The sequence below is a fragment of the Manis javanica genome, chromosome 11 (assembly GCF_040802235.1).
Source record: "Manis javanica isolate MJ-LG chromosome 11, MJ_LKY, whole genome shotgun sequence".
Classification (NCBI taxonomy): domain Eukaryota; kingdom Metazoa; phylum Chordata; class Mammalia; order Pholidota; family Manidae; genus Manis; species Manis javanica.
In genome coordinates this window covers 39,899,777-39,919,889 of record NC_133166.1, presented here as the reverse complement: position 1 = coordinate 39,919,889, position 20,113 = coordinate 39,899,777, and the positions used below count along the sequence as shown (strand labels likewise).

The window sequence follows — 20,113 nt, the reverse complement described above, 5'->3', positions numbered from 1 at the left end:
CACTGTTTTCCCCTTGATCTCCCACACCATGTGCACTAAACAAAATACCCCTCAATTCCCATCTCCCTCCCTCCCGACCCACCCTCCCTCACCCCTCCCCTTTGGTAACCACTAGTCCCTTCTTGGAGTCTCTGAGTCTGCTGCTATTTTGTTCCTTCAGTTTTGCTTCGTTGTTATACTCCACAAATGAGGGAAATCATTTGGCATTTGTCTTTCTCTGCCTGGCTTATTTCACTGAGCATAATGTCCTCCAGCTCCATCCATGTTGTTTGTTGTTGCAAATGTTATGATTTGTTTCTTTCTTATGGCTGAATAGTATTCCATCTGTACCACATCTTCTTTATCCATTCATCTACTGATGGACACTTAGGTTGCTTCCATTTCTTGGCTATTGTAAATAGTGCTGCAATAAACATAGGGGTGCATATGTCTTTTTGAGTCTGAGAAGTTGTATTCTTTGGGTAAATTTCAAGGAGTGGGATTCCCGGGTCAAATGGTATTTCTATTTTTAGTTTTTTGAGGAACCTCCATACTGCTCTCCACAATGGTCAAACTAGCTTACATTCCCACCAGCAGTGTAGGAGGGTTCACCTTTCTCCACATCCAAGCCAGCATTTGTTGTTCTTAGTCTTTTTGAAGCTGGCCATCCTTACTGGTGTGAGGTGGTATCTCATTGTGGTTTTAATTTACATTTCCCTGATGATTAGTGATGTGGAGCATCTTTTCATGTGTCTGTTGGCCATCTGAATTTCTTCTTTGGAGAATTGTCTCTTCATATCCTCTGCCCATTTTTTAATCAGGTTATTTGCTTTTTGTTTGTTGAGGTGCATGAGTTCTTTATATATTTTGGATGTTAACCCCTTGTCAGATATGTCATTTACAAATATATTCTCCCATACTATAGGATGTCTTTTTGTTCTGTGGATGGTGTCCTTTGTCATGCAGAAGCTTTTTAGTTTGATGTAGTCCCATGTGTTCATTTTTGCTTTTGTTTCCCTTGCTCAAGGAGATGAGTTCAGGAAGAAGTTGCTGTTGCTGATGCTTACATTCAGGAGATATTTGCCTATGTTGTCTTCTAAGAGTTTTATGGTTTCATGACTTACATTCAGGTCTTTGATGCATTTCGAGTTTACTTTTGTGTATGGGGTTAAACAATAACCCAGTTTCATTCTCTTGCATGTAGCTGTCCAATTTTACCAACACCAGTTGTTGAAGAGGCTGTCATTTCCCCATTGTATGTCCATGGCTACTTTATCATATATTAATTGACCATATACAGTTGGGTTTATATCAGGGCTCTCTAGTCTGTTCCATTGGTCTACAGTTCTGTTCTTGTGCCAGTATCAAATTATCTTGATTACTGTGGCTTTGTAGTAGAGCTTGAAGTTGGGGAGCAAAATCCTCCCAGCTTTATTCTTCCTTCTCAGGATTGCTTTGGCTATTCGGGATATTTTGTGGTTCCATATGAATTTTAAAACAATTTGCTTTTGGTATTCTGATAGGAATTGCACTGAATCCATAGATTGCTTTAGGCTGGATGGCCATTTTGACAATATCAATTCTTCCTATCCATGAGCATGGGATGTGTTTCCATTTATTGGTATCTTTTTTAATTTCTCTTATGAGTGTCTTGTAGTTTTCAGTGCATAGGTCTTTAAATTCCTTGGCTAGGTTTATTCCTAGGTATTTTATTCTTTTTGATGCAACTGTGAATGGAATTGTTTTCCTGATTTCTCTTTCTACTAGTTCATCATTAGTGTATAGGAATGCAACAGATTTCTGTGTATTAATTTTGTACCCCACAACTTTGCTGAATTCAGATATTAGATCTAGCAGTTCTGGGGTGGATTCTTTAGGGTTTTTCATGTACAATATGTCATCTGCAAACAGGGACAGTTTAACTTCTTCCTTGCCAATCTGGATGCCTTTTATTCCTTTGTGTTGTCTGATTGATGTGGCTTGGACCTCCAGTACTATGTTGAATAGAAGTGGGGAGAGTGGGCATCCTTGTCTTGTTCCCGATATTAAAGGAAAAGCTTTCAGCTTCTCACTGTTAAATATGATGTTGGCTGTGGGTTTGTCATATATGGCCTTTATTATGTTGAGGTACTTGCCCTCTATACCCGTTTTGTTGAGAGTTTTTATCATGAATGGATGTTGAATTTTGTCAAAAGCTTTTTCAGCATCTATGGAGATGATCATGTGGTTTTTGTCCTTCTTTTTGTTGATATGGTGGATGATGTTGATGGATTTTCGAATGTTATACCGTCCTTGCATCCCTGGAATAAATCCTGCTTGATTATGATGGATGATCTTTTTGATGTATTGTTGAATTTAGTTTGCTAATATTTTGTTGAGTATTTTTGCATCTATGTTATTCAGGGATATTGGTCTGTAATTTTCTTTTTTTGTGGTGTCTTTGCCTGGTCTTGGTATTAGAGTGATGCTGGCCTCACAGAATGAGTTTGGAAGTATCCCCTCTTCTTCTACTCTTTGGAAAACTTTAAGGAGGATGGTTATTAGGTCTTCACTAAATGTTTGATAAAATTCAGTGGTGAAGCCAGGAGTTTTGTTCTTAGGTAGTTTTTTGATTACCAATTCAATTTTGTTGCTGGTAATTGGTCTGTTCAGATTTTCTGTTTCTTTCTGGGTCAGCCTTCGAAGGTTGTATTTTTCTAGAAAGTTGTCCATTTCTTCTAGGTTATCCAGTTTGTTGGCAGATAATTTTTCATAGTATTCTCTAATAATTCTTTGTATTTCTGTGGTGTCTGTAGTGATTTTTCCTTTCTCATTTTGGATTCTGTTTATGTGTGTAGACTCTCTTTTTTTCTTAAGAAATCTGGCTATGGGTTTATCTATTATGTTTATTTTCTCAAAGAACCAGCTCTTGGTTTCATTGATTCTATTGTTTTTTCTTCTCGATTTTATTTATTTATGCTCTAATCTTTATTATGTTCCTCGTACTGACTTTGGGCCTCATTTGTTCTTCTTTTTTTAGTTTTGTTAATTGTGAGTTTAGAGTGTTCATGTGGGATTGTTCTTCTTTCCTGAGGTAGGCCTATATTGTAATATACTTTCCTCTTAGCACAGCCTTGGCTGCATCCCACAGATTTTGCGGTGTTGAATTATTGTTGTCATTTGTCTCCATATATTGCTTGATCTGTTTTTATTTGCTCATTGATCCATTGGTTATTTAGAAGCATGTTGTGAAGCCTCCATGTGTTTGTGGGGTTTTTCATTTTCTTTGCATAATTTATTTCTAGTTTCATACCTTTGTGGTCTGAGAAACTGGTTGGTACAATTTCAATCTTTTTGAATTTACCGAGGCTCTTTTTGTGGCCTAGTATATGACCTATTCTTGAAAATGTTCCATGTGAACTTCAGAAGAATGTGTATTCTGCTGCTTTTGGGTGTAGAGTTCTGTAGATGTCTGTTAGGTCCATCTGTTCTAATGTGCTGTTCAGTGCTTCTGTCTCATTTTCTGTCTGGTGGATCTGTCCTTTGGAGTGAGTGGAGTATTGAAGTCTCCTAAAATGAATGCATTGCTTTCTATTTCCCCTTTTAATTCTGTTAGTATTTGTTTCACAAATGTAGGTACTCCTGTGTTGGGCACATAGATATATAATGGTTATATCTTCTTGTTAGATTGACCCCTTAATCATTATGTAATGTCCTTCATTGTCTCTTGTGACTTTCTTTGTTTTGAAGTCTATTTTGTCTGATACAGATACAAGTACTGCAGCTCCTGCTTTTTCTCCTTATTAGTTGCATGAAATATCTTTTTCCATCCCTTCACTTTTAGTCTGTGTATGTCTTTGGTTTTAAAGTGAGTCTCTTGTAGGCAGCATATAGATAGGTCTTTTTTTTTATCCATTCAGTGACTCTGTGTCTTTTGATTGGTGCATTCAGTCCATTTACATTTAGGGTGATCATTGATAGGTATGTACTTACTGCTATTGCAGGCTTTAGATTCATGGCTACCAAAGGTTCAAGGTTAATATCTAAGAGTCTAACTTAACTGACTTAACATGCTATTACAATCACAATCTAAGGTTCTTTTTTTCTCCTCCTTTTTCTTCCTCCTCCATTCTTTATATATTAGGTATTATATTCTGTACTCTTTGTCTATCCCTTGATTGACTTTGGGGATAGTTGATTTTATTTCCCATTTGCTTAGTAATTAACTCTTCTACTTTCTTTTCTGTGGTTTTATTACCTCTGGTGACAGCTATTAAACCTTAGGAACACTTCCATCTATAGCAGTCCCTCCAAAATAGACTGTAGAGACAGTTTGTGGGAGGTAAATCCTCTCAGCTTTTGCTTATCTGGAAATTGTTTAATCCCTCCTTCAAATTTAAATGATAATCTTACCCGATAAAGTATTCTTGGTTAGAGTCCCTTCTGCTTCATTGCATTAAATACATCATGCCACTCCCTTCTGGCCTATAAGGTTTCTGCTGAGAAGTCTGATGATAGCCTGATGGACTTTCCTTTGTATGTGATCTTATTTCTTTCTCTGGCTGCTTTTAATAGTCTGTCCTTAACCTTGATCTTTGCCATTTTAATTACTATATGTCTTGGTGTTGTCTTCCTTGGGTCCCTTGTGTTGGGTGATCTGTGCACCTCCATACACAGACTACCTCCTTCCCTAGATTGGGGAAGTTTTCAGCAATTACCTCCTCAAAGACACTTTCTATCCCTTTCTCTCTCTCTCTTCTATTGGTGCCTAGGGGGAGGAAAGAGCTGTTTCCTGCTTCCTGGCTGCTATGCCTGCCTTCACTGCCAGGACCAGTGGGTGGAGCACACAGGTATAAGCCTTTATGCTTTGTATTTGTAGTTACTGTAGATGGGGCTTCCCTCTGGCTGGCCTAACACCAGAGTAGTTTGTCAGTTTGCGAGCCAGGTGGGGCTGGCCAGGAGGAAGGCACAGTAGGCTGTGTATCACGGAGGGGGTTCTTCAAGCTGTGTAGCCAGCCAGGGAGCCTGAGCACCTGAAGATTGACAGAGTTCCCAATCTGCTGGGCAGAGTGCACCTGGACAATTTTGTCTACCTGTCCTTTCTCCTGAGCAGTAAGCTCTGTGTACTCCTTGCCCGTTTAGCAGCCCTCTTGCTATTAGGAAGTCTCTCAGACTACCTGCCTTTATTTTGTCCCAGAGCAGCTGGATATGCATCCCTGCTTTCCACAAGTGGCTGGAATCTCAATCTCTCCAGGTATTCTGCCTGTCTCAGCTTTCTAAGCCCCCTAATCCTGAGAGTACCATGAAATGTAGGTTTGTGCTCCCAGAGCAGATCTCTGGACTTAGGTATTCAGCAGTCCCAGGCCTCCACTCCCTCCCTGCTCTGTTTCTCTTCCTCCCTCGGGTGAGCTGGGGTGGGGGAAGGGCTTGGGTCCTGCTGAGCCACGGCTTTGGTATGTTACCCTGTTCCATGAGGTTTATGCTTTTCTCCAGGTGTATGCAGTTTGGTGCAGCCCTCTTTCCTGTTGCTCTTTCAGGATTAGTTGTATTCATTATATTTTCATATTATATGCAGTTTTAGGAGGAAGCCTCTGTATCACAACTCACACCATCTTTAATCCTCCTTCCTTATTCTTTCTTCTAACCTTGGCAAGCTTTTTTTCCCACTTGTAAAATGAATGTAAGAATATTTACCTCCTCAGGTCATTCTGTAGATTATATTGGAGCATTTGGGAAAGCATCTTACAATTAGTAGGTATTTAATACATTAAAAAAACGTTGTGCCAAGGGGTCAACCTGGGAGCCAGCTGGATACTGACAGTGCTTGCTACTAAAAGTATGGTCTAGGACTCAGAACATAAGCATCGCCTAGCAGCTTGTTAGAAATTGAGTATCTTGGGCTCCACCCTGGACCTATTAAACTAGAATCTGCATTTCCACAAGATCCCCAGTGATTCACGAAGTTTGAGAGAAGCCTTAAGTTCTGCATTTCTAATAAGCTCCAGATGAGTAGCAATAACTTAGATAAGAAACTGAGAAGATGTAGGACGTTAATGACACAATGGCACAGATGAATTTGCAAATGGGCTGGCTCTCCCTGTGTCGGCCACATCAAGTAAGAATGACTTCCTCTTGGCATGAAATTGAACTCCAATGTGGACTTGCTCTATCACAAAAAAGCCAAACCACTAATGTGAATAAATAAGCATCAATTTTATTGAATCATGAATAATTTAAGACTGGTACAATCATCAGCTTTATTCTCTATGACGTGGGACATGATCTCCAGCAGATCATTGGCAAATCAAAGAACCTCATGACAAATGAAAATTAAATAGGGAAGGAGGTTTGGTGGAAGGGGAGGGACAATGGAAACATACCGTACACAAAATACTCAATTCCTAGTTTTCTCTTTAAAAATGGCTAGAAAAAATTCATCAAAATGCAGCACTTTAATCAATTATTTACAATTTTTATGTTACAATGAAAAAATGTACATCTTATAGAACATATTTCATAAACTGCTCCACTGGAAACAACTGGATCAAGACAGCAAACCTTCCATTTAATATCCACAAAGCTGGATTATTTTTTGTCTTTTGAAATAGATTCGCCATGATCAAATTTGAATACACAGAATTTTGAAATTGAAGCATCAACAATAAAATTTTTAAATGTCCCCAAGATACAACAAAGGTCTAGGCAAGCCTTGTTCCTTGTCCCACCCTTACCCACCCCCCCAACCCAACCTTAAATTAAAAGGTATTCCCATCTCATTTATGGCCTGTATAATTCTTGGCAGCTGGGGAAGAAAAGGTTTGGCTTCCATTGGTAACTCAATGTAAGTGTTGCATAGAATTTCATACATTTCAAAGTTAGCCTAACTGTAGAAAAAGGCAAACTGAAAGCATTTCAGACAGAGCCCTAAATGAGTACAAAGTCACTTTGCTAAAGGTGACACTAAAGTAAAAGATGACCCAAATAGGAAATGTGCATATCATACAACCCTGCTTCCCGAAGCTTTAGGAAGGACACTGAGTTGTGAATCATACAAGGGCTACACTACTGAAATCACTGTTCACTAGTCGGGCAGCACCAGGGACCGAGGTCTTGGTTCTGAGCCTGGACCCTATGGGAGGGAAGCCTGTGGGACAGGGAAGAGGAGGAAGAGCAGAGGGTGTCACTAAAAAAAAAAAAGTTCCAAACAATATTGGCTAGGTGTCTACTCACAAGGTGACTGGGAAAATTGCCCATGAGGAGAAGTCAATGTTACCTCCTCCCAATTCACAGTATGAGCATGTAAGGTCATGGTCAGGAGATAAATTGACAAGGACCACGTTTCAGGTTTACCAGAAGGCTCAGGGTGTGGCCCATGGCCACAGGCTAAATATATGGTTTAAAAACTTCATGAAACACAAGAGAGAACAAGATACACTCATACACCCAGATGACCAATGCAGGCTCAGCAGAATAGAGTCTGAGTTTACTGAGATTAAAGCAGGGACAGTGTTGAGAGGTTTTCCATTCACCAGTTAGTTAGTGGGACAGAGGCCCCTTTTCCTTTCAAGGAGGAGGAAAATGGTGTCATTCAATGTAATGTGAGCAGTTTCAGGTCAAGTTCTTATGGCAAGAAAATAAAAATAAATGTAGAGGGATGGACCTTCAGAAATAGAAACATAAAAGATGGGAAAAAAACCCTGATTATTAACAGAGACCCCTTCTGGGGTCCAATAAAGATTCTCTTTATAAAACAGAAACAAACAACTCAAAGATTTACCACAATTTGCAAAGAAAATACCAGGATGTTGAAGACACATCCTAACAGGGCATGGGTCAGCAAAGTCACGTACACTTGTTGGAATTTTTGCCTTTTCTGCACAAGACGTATTATTGTCCAGCCAGGGTGATAGCTGGAGACTAATAAAAACCTAAAAAAATGAATCTTTTTTTCCCTTTTTATTTTTTCCCATGGCCACACAACCACACAAATGAGTCTTTTGGGTGAGAAAAGTCACAGCAACTTGAGTTCTCCTAATGAGTAAATGACTTTTTAGCCCTGTTTGCTCTGACGGGGAAAACAAAACAAAACCCGGACCCCAGGCAGGCAGGACACTCCAAAGGGAACATGGTTAGTACACATCAGTAAGGCATCGCTTTGGGAAGGTCAGCACCGAAGAGGTCAGGCAAGACTTGTCTGGACGGAGGCTGAGGCAGGGCTTCCGGAAGTGGGCACCCCTGCTTGCTGAGATGCGCCACGCTGGTTGTGAGGAAAAGTGCAAGGCTTCTGCGAGATGACCTCACCACCCACCTGAGGCTGGGGCCGGCACGCCTGGGTGTCGGTGTGCGCTCTGGAGCCCGGAGGACGAGAAGGCAAGGCAAGGTCCCGGCTCACCCACGTGTGGAGGATGGGGTCCTGGTCCACTGCAGAGGACACCCTGGGCCCGGCAGCAGGAGGTGAGCATGGAGCACTGCGAGGGTGGACAACTGAAACCAAACTCAGCAGGACCGAACCCAAAACTCAACTCCTGCAGTTCTTTCTTTCACCAAAGGGCTGATTCTGACCAAGAGGTGGATAAGGAACATCTTCAAAACCAAAGAGAAAGGAGAAACTCGATCTCATTTTCAAAGGGGTGATCCGTTCTCCAAAACAGACCCCAATTCTCACTGGACACAGTGTTTGCAGAAAAGAACCTGATGTGTTTCTACATCGGAAGGAGACAGACCCATGCTGTCTGCTTGGGGCCACATCTACTCATGCTCATTCTCACTTCCCCACTCACGCTCACGGATGAATTGGAGGTTGACGGACCTGAAAGGGGTAGTTGAATCGGAATGGGCAAAATACCTCTCGGGTAAGGAGAGCACCATTTAGAAAAACAAAACAAAACAGGAAGCATGGTTTGTTTTCTCCAAAGGTTTCCCTGTGTCATAGCTCTGTCCTCGCCAGGTGTGACCGAGGCAGCAGCCCTCGTTGTTAGCACCAGTTCTCGCGGCCCACTGGGTGGAAGGTGGCTCGGCGTGGATGGGGCTGCTGGCGGCCAGACTCAGTCTGGAGGGTCTGTGCTGACGGGAAGCCGTGCTGTCTATTTCCAAGTTTGGTCCAGTTTCTACTGTTTCAGGGGCAGCTCATGGCACGATGCTGTTTGGTTTCAGAGCTTCAAGTGGGGTTTTTTTTTTCCTTTTTTTTTTTCTAACCCTTTTTGTTTCAACAGTGATGATCCTTTCCCGAGAAGTATCTTCAGATCTTCAGTGTCTTAGGGAGGTCACAGCAACAAGGCAAACAATAATCAGAAGGGAACGGAAGACAGTGCAGTTCTTGCCGTGGAGGAAGGGGTCTGCAGGTGGCCGGCCCAGGGTGCCTGAGCCCGGACAAGGCTGGAGGAGGAAGGGTCCTGGTGTTCCTGCAGCTCTCAAGCTGCAGCCGGGGACTGGCTCAGGACGGCATCTTCGGGGTGGGGTGGAGGGTGTGGGCAGAGCAGGACAAGGAGACGAGGTGGGCAGGCCCCATCACAGAGTGGACTCCAGGGACGAGTCCAGGATGTCGTCATGATGGCTGTTGCTGTTGGAGTCACTGTCGTAGCTCTGGGGGCTGGAGTAGTTGGCTGCCTCCTGCAGCCTCATCAGCATGTTCATCTGGGGAAAGAGCGGAGAGCGTGAGCAGCTGCCCGCCTCTGGCCTCTTCGAGGGGCATGCTGCCTTCTCCAGACTCACCCTGTGACCATGGCCCACCGTGGAGGCAGTGGACAAGAACACGGACTCTGGGCCAGGCTTGCAGGGCTCAAATGCTGTTGCCACCACTTCCTAGCTGCGCAAATGACCTTGGGCAAGTTACTTAACTTTGTGCCTCAGCTTCTTCACTTGTCACATATGAATAATAATCATACTTGCCCTATAACTTTAGGGTGTGGATTGAGTTAATGTGTGTGGAACACTGAAAACAAAGTAGAAAGTCCTCTATAAATATGGTATTTATTTTTCATATGGGAGGAGCACACCTTACACAAGCATAGCCCTCAGCCTGGGTAAGGATGCCCGTCAAGCACCCCTGCTTTTGGAACACCTGCATCAGCACCGCTGACATTTGAAGCACGCGGCTCCCCTCGATGAGCATCAAGCTCATCTGTGCTCCTGTGTCTGGCTGGAGGGCAACGTAGAGCCAGCTGTGCTCCAGCTCCTGCCAAGGCTGCTGCCGGAAGCACAGGACAGAACCAGCTACAAGCAGAGCCACAGAGCACAGAGAGGCCTGGATTCTGATTTGGGACTCTCCAGGCAAATGACCTTACACGTGAGCCACCAGTTCTCAGCTGTAGAAGGGAGAGAACAGCAGCACCCAGCTCACAGGAAGAGAATGAAATGACATGTGTGTTCAACCCTTAGAATAGAGCCTGGTACACAGTAAATGCTCAATAAATGGTATGCTATTATGATCATCATCACGTGACTTAAAGAAACCGTTTAAAGACAGTGTTCTTAAATCTTCCCTGGTCTACAGTCTATAGGTTATCTGTTTAGGAGTGGAGAGGAAATTGAAAGCTTTTATTTCTAACTATAAATGGTATGTATATTTTATATTTTATCTAGCAAGTAAGTTAGAAAGAGCTGATGTCTCGGAGCTAATGCCTAGATGCAGTGCAGCAGGGTGTGAAATCCAGCTACTACCTGGCCTGCTGCCCCTCAGGACGCCCTGTAGAATCTCCCTGGGTGAACCAGGTCACAGAAGTACCATCAGCTGGTGTCCATCGGCACAGCCATATAGGGAAGAGGTGGAGCTGAAATACAGTGGACTAGCCTTTGCAGCCAGGATTATTTATTCAGAGAACCCAAAGCAGTTATTATTTTCTATCTAGCAAATCAATTAATCACTAGGGATTGAACAGCAAATCAGTTGTCATTTAATCCTGCTGCACCTCTTGTGAACATGCTCTTTCATTAGGTGATGCAAAGACTGCAAATTCACTGCTGTGTGTTAGCTTTGCCTTAGCTACCAGGGGAGCTCCGGGCTAAATTTAAGGTACGATAATAGTCAGTTAACCATGGGAGGGTCTGGTGTATGTGCTTCCACCTTCTTTTATAGGGCTCCTGATTTATTAGGTCTAATTTCACAGCATGACTATGCATGGGTCTCACACTGGCAGAAAAGTACTGCAATTGTAGTGTTGGCCCAGGTTCTGCTTGAAGGCTGTTGCTGCTTTAGCAATGGCAGAGTAAATACACAACTCTGGCAGTATTAACGACTTAACTCATCTCACTGGCCATGGCACCTGTATTCAGGCCCCCTTGTCCTCCGTGAGTCCCTCCTGCCTTCAGACCTCTCCTGTCTATGCTCACCTGCTAGTGGGAGAAATCAATGGGATAGCATATGATAAAGCTGGCATCAGATCAGAAGGCAAAGAGTGGTATAGGGACAACAGGTACAGGGACATTTAGTGGGAAAAAATCAAATTCTTAAACTTTTACCTTATATCAGGACAAACTTCAGAGGGTTAAAGGCTTTAATGAAAAACTAATACCATGAAAGAAAATATTAGCAAAAATGTCCCTAATTTTGGCTTGGGTCCATCCTTCCAAAGTGAGGCCAGGGCTCAGTTGCCTTTGTATTTCCTGCTCAGTGAGTGCTGAGCTGCTCTAGGAGCTGAAAACTCACCAGGGGGTCTCCTTCAGCATCACTGGGGGGCATCTGCTTGCTCGTGGACCCCTCCCGAGGTACAGAGTAGCCGTCGAAGCCGACATCCTCAGGCCGGAGCTGCAGCAGAGGAGGCCACTCATGCTGCTGTGGGCTGGCTGCCCATGGATAGGTGTCCATCACCCACTTGGCGGGATCCTCCCAGGGGGCCCGCCTGCCATAGAGCTGAAAACAGGCAAAGAAAGGACAGTCTGAAAGTGGGCTGAAACCTCTTCTATAGCCCTGATTTTGTGGCATTCTGAAAAACCCCCTGAACTCCCCTGGTGGAATAATTCTACTTCCAGAATTCTATCCTAAGGAAGCCATCCACGGTACAGACAGCTTGATGCGCTCTGCCTGAAGGCCTTAGGGAAGCAGCATCCAGGGTCTGAAAGCACAGGCTTTGGGGTCAGGCTGACTTGGGTTCACATCTCAGCTCTGCCACTGACTCACTAGGTCATTCTCATCTCTGAACCTTGATGATTCAATCTGAAAAGTGGTCTTTAGGCGGGGGTGGGGAAACCTACCTGATTTGAAGCATTTGCCAATCTCTGTGGTGTAAATATTCCCACTGTGGCCAATATCAAACTACCAGTACAACGTTACTGAATGTGGAGTTGGCAAGAGATGCTGACTTTCAGCCCACATGATCCAAGTCCAGGATCTCACTGGGCATTTCCACCCAAAGATCCTTCCCATGCAGAGAGGGTACTGGGACTAAACACCACAGGCAGGGGTCACAGATGGCCCCCGTTTGATAAAACCCCATTTCCTGAAGTAAGTATGACTCTGAGAGAACTTAGGTAGAGGCACTGCTCGCTTTCAAAAACAGCAAGATGTTAACAGAAGCTACATGTGGGTAGTGGGATTTTAAAGGCTTTTCCCTCATGTATTTCTCAAAATTGTCCATAATAATGAATCTGCTCTTACAGCAGAAAATTAAGTGATCACTTAATTTAAGACCAATATCATGCCTCCAAGCTTGTTTTCTTAAGCCTTAGATATATAATGGTACAATTATTTTAGTGGCTTTTATTAGCACTTTCAAGAAATACACACATTCTTTAAAGAACAGCAACCTGGGCTGCAACTTTTCTCCAGGCGAGGGCTCTGCACAGTACATAGCTGGGGGCAGTCTTTCTGTATCTCCTCTTTCCTACCACTTGCCACCACAGCTTACATCTTACCACATGCCAGGGACTGTGAGAAGCACATGCAAATATCTTGGTCAACCACCTTGTTGATTCCAAGAAGCGTTACTACCCGAGTTTCCCAGATAAGGAGACAGTCTCAGGGAGGAAAGGCAGCAGAACTGGAACCCAAATCTGCTCAATTCCATGTACCACTAAATCCCAAGCAGCTGTGACAGGCCGTGTTCACAGCCAAGACAAGATTGCCCTCCCAGGGCAGTGCTGTCTGTGGCTCTGGAAGGTACCTGGCTTCAGAGGACCATGGGCCTAAGAGCAAAGAAAGAATCCTGAACCACAGTGGCTTCAGTGGGGCTCTAGAATGAAGTCACATCAGGAACACAGCCCGCCTGTCTCTTTGCTCCATCTGCCCTCCCAGGGCTCCTATAGGGGAAGAGCACGTGTGAAGAACTGAGGGCAAAGTGCGGACAGTTAAACAGTGCAGCTCTACCTGACAAAACCACGTTTTTCCAAGTCATAGGCTGCCTCAGCTAGAAGAAGCTGGTGTCATCAAGTGCTGCCCCTCTTTTACCAGATGGCAAAGCAGGGGCCTAAAGAGAAGAGCCAGTTGTGAAAGGTTGCAGAGCTCGATTTAAACCTAGGACCCTAGCTTTCTTCTCTGGGCCTCTTCCCTCTGCACCCCTCCAAATGACTCCACTTTGAACCCACTTGGTATCAGCAAGAGCTACATGACTCAACCAAAACCGGAGCAGGGAGACGCAGACTAGGCTGTGCATGAGACAGGACATGTCATCCAGGGCTGGGCTTCCTGTCCCCTCCAGCTGCCTCATGATTGCCCAAGGCTCCTCTGACTTGTACATAGGGTTTCTGTCAGGGAAGCCAACCCCCCCGCTGCCAGAGCTGCAGACAGACCTGGCCGCGTCTCCCCATCAGTTGCCTCCTTCCTCCATTCAGACATACCAACCTCTAATGATCTCATCACTTTCTTAGCTGCCAACACCCCTCCCGTCTAGCACACTGGTCGGGCCTGTTGCTAAATCCTCCTTAACCTGGGGCAGTGTGGTGAGTCTCAGGCCTGAGAACTCAGCCTGGTGTTCTAAAGGCAGCTCAGAGTCTGAGCAGGAAACGGTCACATGATGGTGTACGTGCCAGGCAGCAAGGGAACACACATGCATTAGGGTTGTGTGAAGAACTGAAGTAGGCTATTCCAAATTAGAAACATTTCTGTAGTTTTTTGAAGCTTCTCCCTCCAAGGGCTTTCCCTATGGAATCAGGCTGCCTTCCTAAGCCAGGCTTCACATGTGTGAGGCTGAGCTAAACCCTTGTTTCTGACGGCTACTGCTTGTCTCCATCCTCTAGCCTGGAAGAGTAGACGCTCAGGGCTGCAGAATAACATAGGCTGAAATTTGGAGCTCATCAGCTCCTGAGAGATAAGCTGCCCCAGGGGGTTTTCAAGTATTTGCTCTTCTCCCCTGACCCCAGGGTTGAGGAAAGTTGAAGAACTTCTGGGCTTCATAAAAGCTAGAAACACAGAAAATACTCTTCTAGACCAAATTTTTCAAATTATGCATGGGGAACCCGAGGCCTAGGGATGGGAGACTTGCCCAGGGTCTCAAAGCAGGTTGGATAATCTGATAAATGGCCCTATGCTCTCCCCCAGGGGGACAGAGATCTTTCAAGTTACTCTGCAGACTTTAGACCCTTTGGCAAGTGTTTACAATGACAACTGCAAAGGGAAACAGGACTGGGGACTGACTCATAAGACAAATGTACATCAGGCACATGCTAACATCATCTGTAAGAACAGAAAATATTTTTACAAGCCTCCCCCTTGCCGCTAGACATGTTCAAGTCCAGGTGATGAATGGCTGGGTAAGTACCGTGGCAAGCAAAGGAAATACCATAAAGCTCCTTGGCCTCACTGCAGAGCACTGAGGCAGCTCTGAGAAGCAGCAGAGATAGCTGGGTAGACAGACAGACAGAGGGGACACTCACTTTCCCCAAGGCAGGGAGGAGCCTGGCATGCCCACTGGGTCAGGACAGAGGGCCAAGGCATTGGGAACTAAAACCTGGGCGTCTGTGAGCCTCTGACTGTGCAGGGTGCAAGGAGCACATGTACATCATGGACAGAGGCGTCAAGGTAGACACTCAGGGAATGTGCACACCCAAGCAGGAGCACACGCCCAGCACCCTACTGTGAAAAGACTCTGGAATCAACACTTGCAAAGATATGTGGGATCCACTAAGGGGTGATGTCACATATCCTCCAGGCGAGGGTGTGCCTAGGAGGGGCTGTCTGGAAGCTGCTGGCTGGCCCGACTGCAGCAGGGTTTTGGAAGTATGTTGCCTGCCACCATGAGCACCCTTGCCAGAGTCCATTCTGGAGACTCCACCTCTTCTTAGCTTATAACCTTGGCCAAGGCTTGCCTGCTCTGTATTACAGTAAGCCCCTTATAGCTTCTACACTTACCTTGAAGGGTCAGGTAAGGAGTAAAGGACTCCACACAGTATCCAACACACAGTAAGCATGGACTCAAGGTAGGGACCCTCATGGACTCAGGAGAGTAAGAAATCATAAACCTTTTGTTTTTTAAAGAGAGGAATCCTTCTGTTAAATGAAATCTTATGTAGAAGTCCACTATATGAAACATAACTTTGTCCTGAGCTGCCTGAAGCATCTGGGAGTCATGGGTCCTCAGGACAGCCTGAGATCCTGGGAGTAACCGAGGAGGCAGATAGACCTGGGCTCCACCTCTGGCTCATCACACCCTGTGACATGAACTTGGGTCGGGTCATAAGCTCCCATGAGCCTTGGTCTCCTCATCTAGGCAGTGTTCAAAGGGCTGTTATTGGCAGCTTGAATTGGCAGCATATGTGCTCCACAGTCAAGCAAATACCAGTCACAGAGACATAGTAACATCCTTCTCGAGTTCTTGTCTTGAGCGCCTCTGAAGACCATCGACGTTCTACATGTTCTAAATGGCATCAGGCTTGTCAGGCTCCTCACACAGTGCCTGGAAGGGAGCAGGCCCTCAGTAAATGTCAGCAAACTTTCCTTCACAACCCGAGGCATGGGGAATATGCCAGGTTTCCTCATAAGCAGCAGATTCTATGGGGTCTCCTGGGCTCAACAGATGACAAACCCACAAGTTTGGGACAAGGTGGCTCACTTTTGAGGAACTTGGTAAAATACTAACTCTTGGCTGCCTCCTCTGGCTGCTCCTACATTCTTCAAAGAGTGTCCTTCAAATGACCTCAAAGTCCAAGGAAGCCACGATATTTCCTGCCTCACATTGAACTGTGGAGTCTCAGGAGATGGTATCATGTCTGTTCCCTGCCCCAGATGGACTGTTCCATCCCCAAGTCCTCTCCAACTACTGCCTTCTTGCACCTGGTAGGAAAGAGACCCAAAGCTCCTTTATGAGCAAGTCCAGAATGGGAAGGGAAGTTCAGAGCCCACTTTCATAGCCATGCCTACAAGGCCTTTTTTGAGGTTTAGGTCCAAAGGAGCAAGGCCTTGGCACCGTCCATTCTTGGCGAGGCCCAACAAGAAGGCTGCTGATGCACAGTGCAAGGCTGGAGCACAGTCTCCCCCAGCCTGGTCAGCTGCCTCCTTGGCCAGCGGAGGCCTTTATTCAACAGAGCCATGAGTTCTTCTCAGCACATTCTGAGGCCACTCCCTGTCTCTTATCAGAAGATACATTTGGAGCAAAGAAAAAGCCCAAGAGAGCGCTGAGAGATGAGGCAGAAACAGGAGGAAACAGAGCACTAGCCCCTGTAATTCCCTCTCCTTCTCTGGAGCAGCCTGGATTTCCCAGTGGTGTGGGGCACACTGCAGCCCCCAACGGAGAGCACAGAGAGGCTTCTGCAATCAGACTGCAGGGACCAGCATGTGGGAGATGCTTCCATTGGCCCAAGAAAAATAGAAATGACTGAGTGACTGTTTGGCTTGGTGATACTAACAAATCCATCTGATTAAAGACTAAATTACTGTCCTTTACCCAGGCCAGTGAATTTACCTACCAAGACTCTACTGTGAAGATCTGATACCTTTGTATCTTTTCTTTTCTTTTCTTTTTTTAAATGAAAGCCACATTCAGTAGAACAGAAATGCTGCCATCAATTAACGATCCTTAGACCTGCTAACTCATGACTTTGGACTGACCCGGGCCGCCTCATTTCTTGCTACTTCCTCTCTGCCTTCACAATACACTTATATTTCAACCCGGTGGCTTGAATTGGCAGCATATGTGCTCCACAGTCAAGCAAATACCAGTCACAGAGACATAGTAACATCCTTCTCGAGTTCTTGTCTTGAGCGCCTCTGAAGACCATCGATGTTCTACATGTTACAAGCAGTTAAATGTTTGTCACATTCAGCCAAATGCAAAGAAAGGACAAACTAACCAAAGCCATTAACAGGGCATCGCCACACACGTGCACACTGGTGCGCCTTCTCTGGAGCCCTCCAAGGCTTCTGCCGCCTCTCATGGCCCAGGAAAGAGGAAACAAAGAGGCCCTCAGAAGTCCAGCTGCAAAATGGGTTCCTGGACTACCTAGCCTTGCCCCATGCCCGCTGATTACTCAGTATGGGGTTGAAAGCCCACACACCTCTGAGGGTGCCTTCAGGCTCAACAATCAAACTGTCGCAAGCTCCAGTTTCATCTAACCCTCTAGCATTAAACCCTGGGCTGAATGAGAAGTGAAGGACTGTTTTCCAGCCACTGCACAGCAAGAGAGACTTTCAGCCTCGAGTCCCAAGGTCACCTGTGGGCGGTCTTGATGGCAGGCAGTGAGCACCACGGACCTGAGGCCTCAGAACCTAGAATTCAAGCCAGAGGCCTGGGCTCAAATCCCAGATTCTTTGAATTTTACTTTCATGATTTTGAGCAAGTCATTTACTCTGTCTGAGACTCAATTTTCCCCTTTTGAAAAATGGAGACAAAAAATTTTTGCCTAAGTCCCAGGACTATGCAGGGCAGCTATGAGAATACTTTGCAAACTGTGAAGTGATACACACATGTATGCTTCCCATCTTGTGCACTTACTCTACTGAGCACTTTCTGGCCCTGTCTACATTTAGCCCTTGCAATAACTTCTTGTGGCAAAGGACTATATTCTCTTCTATAGATAAGGGCACTATAGCACAGAGAGGCTAAGCGATTTGTCTGGGATCACACAGGTAACAGTGGGAGAGCCAGGATTTGCAGCCAAGTACGTCCTACACGGTCTAGACAGATGGCCTCACAGGGGAGGGGCTGTCACTTCATGTCAATCTGATTCTGGAAGGAGGAGATGAAGGCAATTCATTCGGTCACCAGTACAGCTCCCTACCATCCCAATTTTGAGGAGGGCCAACAGATAGTGTGCTTCTCACCTGGAGTCCTTCTCTGACAGCTTCCAGGAGATAGGGAATGATTGAATAGTTCCACAAGTCAGTGAACCACACTCTTGAGCCATCCACATCGATGGGGCAGGACAGGAAGAGCCGGGGCCCTGGGGACCAGTGAAAATCAGTCAGAGATGAAATAGATGGTCAGGAGAGGCCACAGTCTGCGTATCCCTCACAGGAGGGATGCTGAGTTTTCTGAGCAACAGCAGAAATTCCAACTATTGGGTGGTGGGCATAGAGCAGGACACTTGGACTCCCTAACTCTACTTTGGGACCTTTCTCCCCGAAGCAATCTCCCAAAGGAGAGGGCTGGGAGAAAGATGTTCATTGTAATATTATTAATTCTGACCTTTGAAAACAGTTAAGCAAATGATAGTACACCCACATTTGATTATTCTGCAGCCTGTAAAATGATTATAAAAATCAAGCAGCAACTCGGAATGCTCATGAGACACAACAAGTGGAAAAGCAAAGAACACAGCACATGTATACAATGAGCCACATAAAACTTGCATGTGTGGACAAGGCAGGAAGAATAAGCTCAAATTAAAATGCTTATGTCAGGATGGTGGGATGATTAGTGATCTTTTTCACTGAACCCTACGCTTTGGTAATGTTGATAAAATTTGTTTTATTTTTAAAGTAAAGCCGATCCCACAGGGTGGTTTTGGGGAGCCTTGGGGTGGGGACTTTTCACTGAGCCAGCAATGTCTGCATCAGTCCGGACTAGACACAGCTCTCCACTGCTGGTCAGCCCCCTGCGCCCAGGGAAGGGGAGAGGGGCTGCATCACAGCACTGGGGTGTGGGCGACAGGCGGCCAGGGCCTGTCTTGGGCTGTGTTGTCCCTCTGCCCACTTCTTTACACATGTGGACAGTGCACTGCCCAGCTGACCTGTGGCCGGCAAAGTGCTGCCCTGGTCTGGGCCCTGAGAACAGTCATCTGAGGATGCAGAGCTCCAGGTGCCACACCTGCCCCCAGCCTGCCAGCCTGCCCACTGGCCTACCTATGGTGACGTCTGAGGAGCTATGAGCCTCCAGGAAGCGGTTGAGGTGATGCCAGACCTTGGGAATCCAGTCGATGATTTTCACCAGCTCCACATTCCGCACCCGCCCACTGATCTCTGTTTCCATGAGCTTCCGCCTCAGGAATCGGCCAAGAAAACCCTTCACGGGCTCAGTATGGTTGGCACAAAGCACCCACCTACAGGAAGTCATCAACACTTTTCAGTGAGGACAATGGTAAGAATGATGGCTAAAACCTCATGAATCAAAGCACATTAGAATTGGTGGGTATATATGTTAATATTAAAATTAGACTCATTACATGCCAAACACTGCTCTGAACACTACACGTATTAACTCCCAATTCCTCTAGGCCACCTATAATGTAGATATTACTACCACACTCATTTCTCAGATAGAAATGCTGAAGCACAAACAGGTCATGTAACTTGTCTAAGACTAAATCACAGATTAATAGAAGAGCTAAGATCAGAACCCAGACAGTTCAGCTCCAGAGTCTGAGCTCTAACCACTGAGCACACTGCCTCTTGAGCTTGCTGTGGGCTCCTTGCTGGCCTGTGGAGTGAGGACAATGACTAAGACACAGTTCCTGTTCCCCAGGAAGCAGAGTCTAGTGGAGGAAGCAGATAAGCAGACGGAGGAATGAGACATGACAATCCTTGGGGACTCTGAGAAGGTTCCTCAGCAGGCGTCTGGGCTGAGACCAGAAGGGGCATGGAGTGGCCACATAAGAAAAGGCAGGAGTAGGGAGTGTGTGGGGGATGGAGAGCACGCTGCAGCCTGTGCGGAGGCATATGACACAGTGTGGGAGGTTTGGGGAAACTGCCAGAGGTTCAGTGTAACCAGAGTTCAGACTTGACCTGGCAACCTAAGGAGTCTGACTTCATCCCCTGGAGGCAGTGGGGAACTACAGAAGGATCGTTCAGTGG

General features: G+C 45.6%; 1 protein-coding gene across 6 annotated transcripts in view; it reads right to left on the bottom strand.

Moving 5' to 3' along the window:
• Positions 1-6,150: 6,150 nt before the first annotated feature.
• Positions 6,151-20,113, bottom strand: part of NAV2 (neuron navigator 2) — a 703,917-nt gene continuing 689,954 nt past the window's right edge. For all 6 annotated transcript variants that reach the window (XM_073216317.1, XM_037026705.2, XM_037026708.2 and 3 more), the window contains 4 exons: positions 19,166-19,362; positions 18,146-18,264; positions 11,603-11,806; positions 6,151-9,591 (listed from right to left, as the gene is read on the bottom strand). In XM_073216317.1, the coding sequence (XP_073072418.1) occupies positions 9,466-9,591; positions 11,603-11,806; positions 18,146-18,264; positions 19,166-19,362 (646 nt within the window). In that variant the 3' untranslated portion in view covers positions 6,151-9,465. The remainder of the gene's footprint in view (positions 9,592-11,602; positions 11,807-18,145; positions 18,265-19,165; positions 19,363-20,113) is intronic.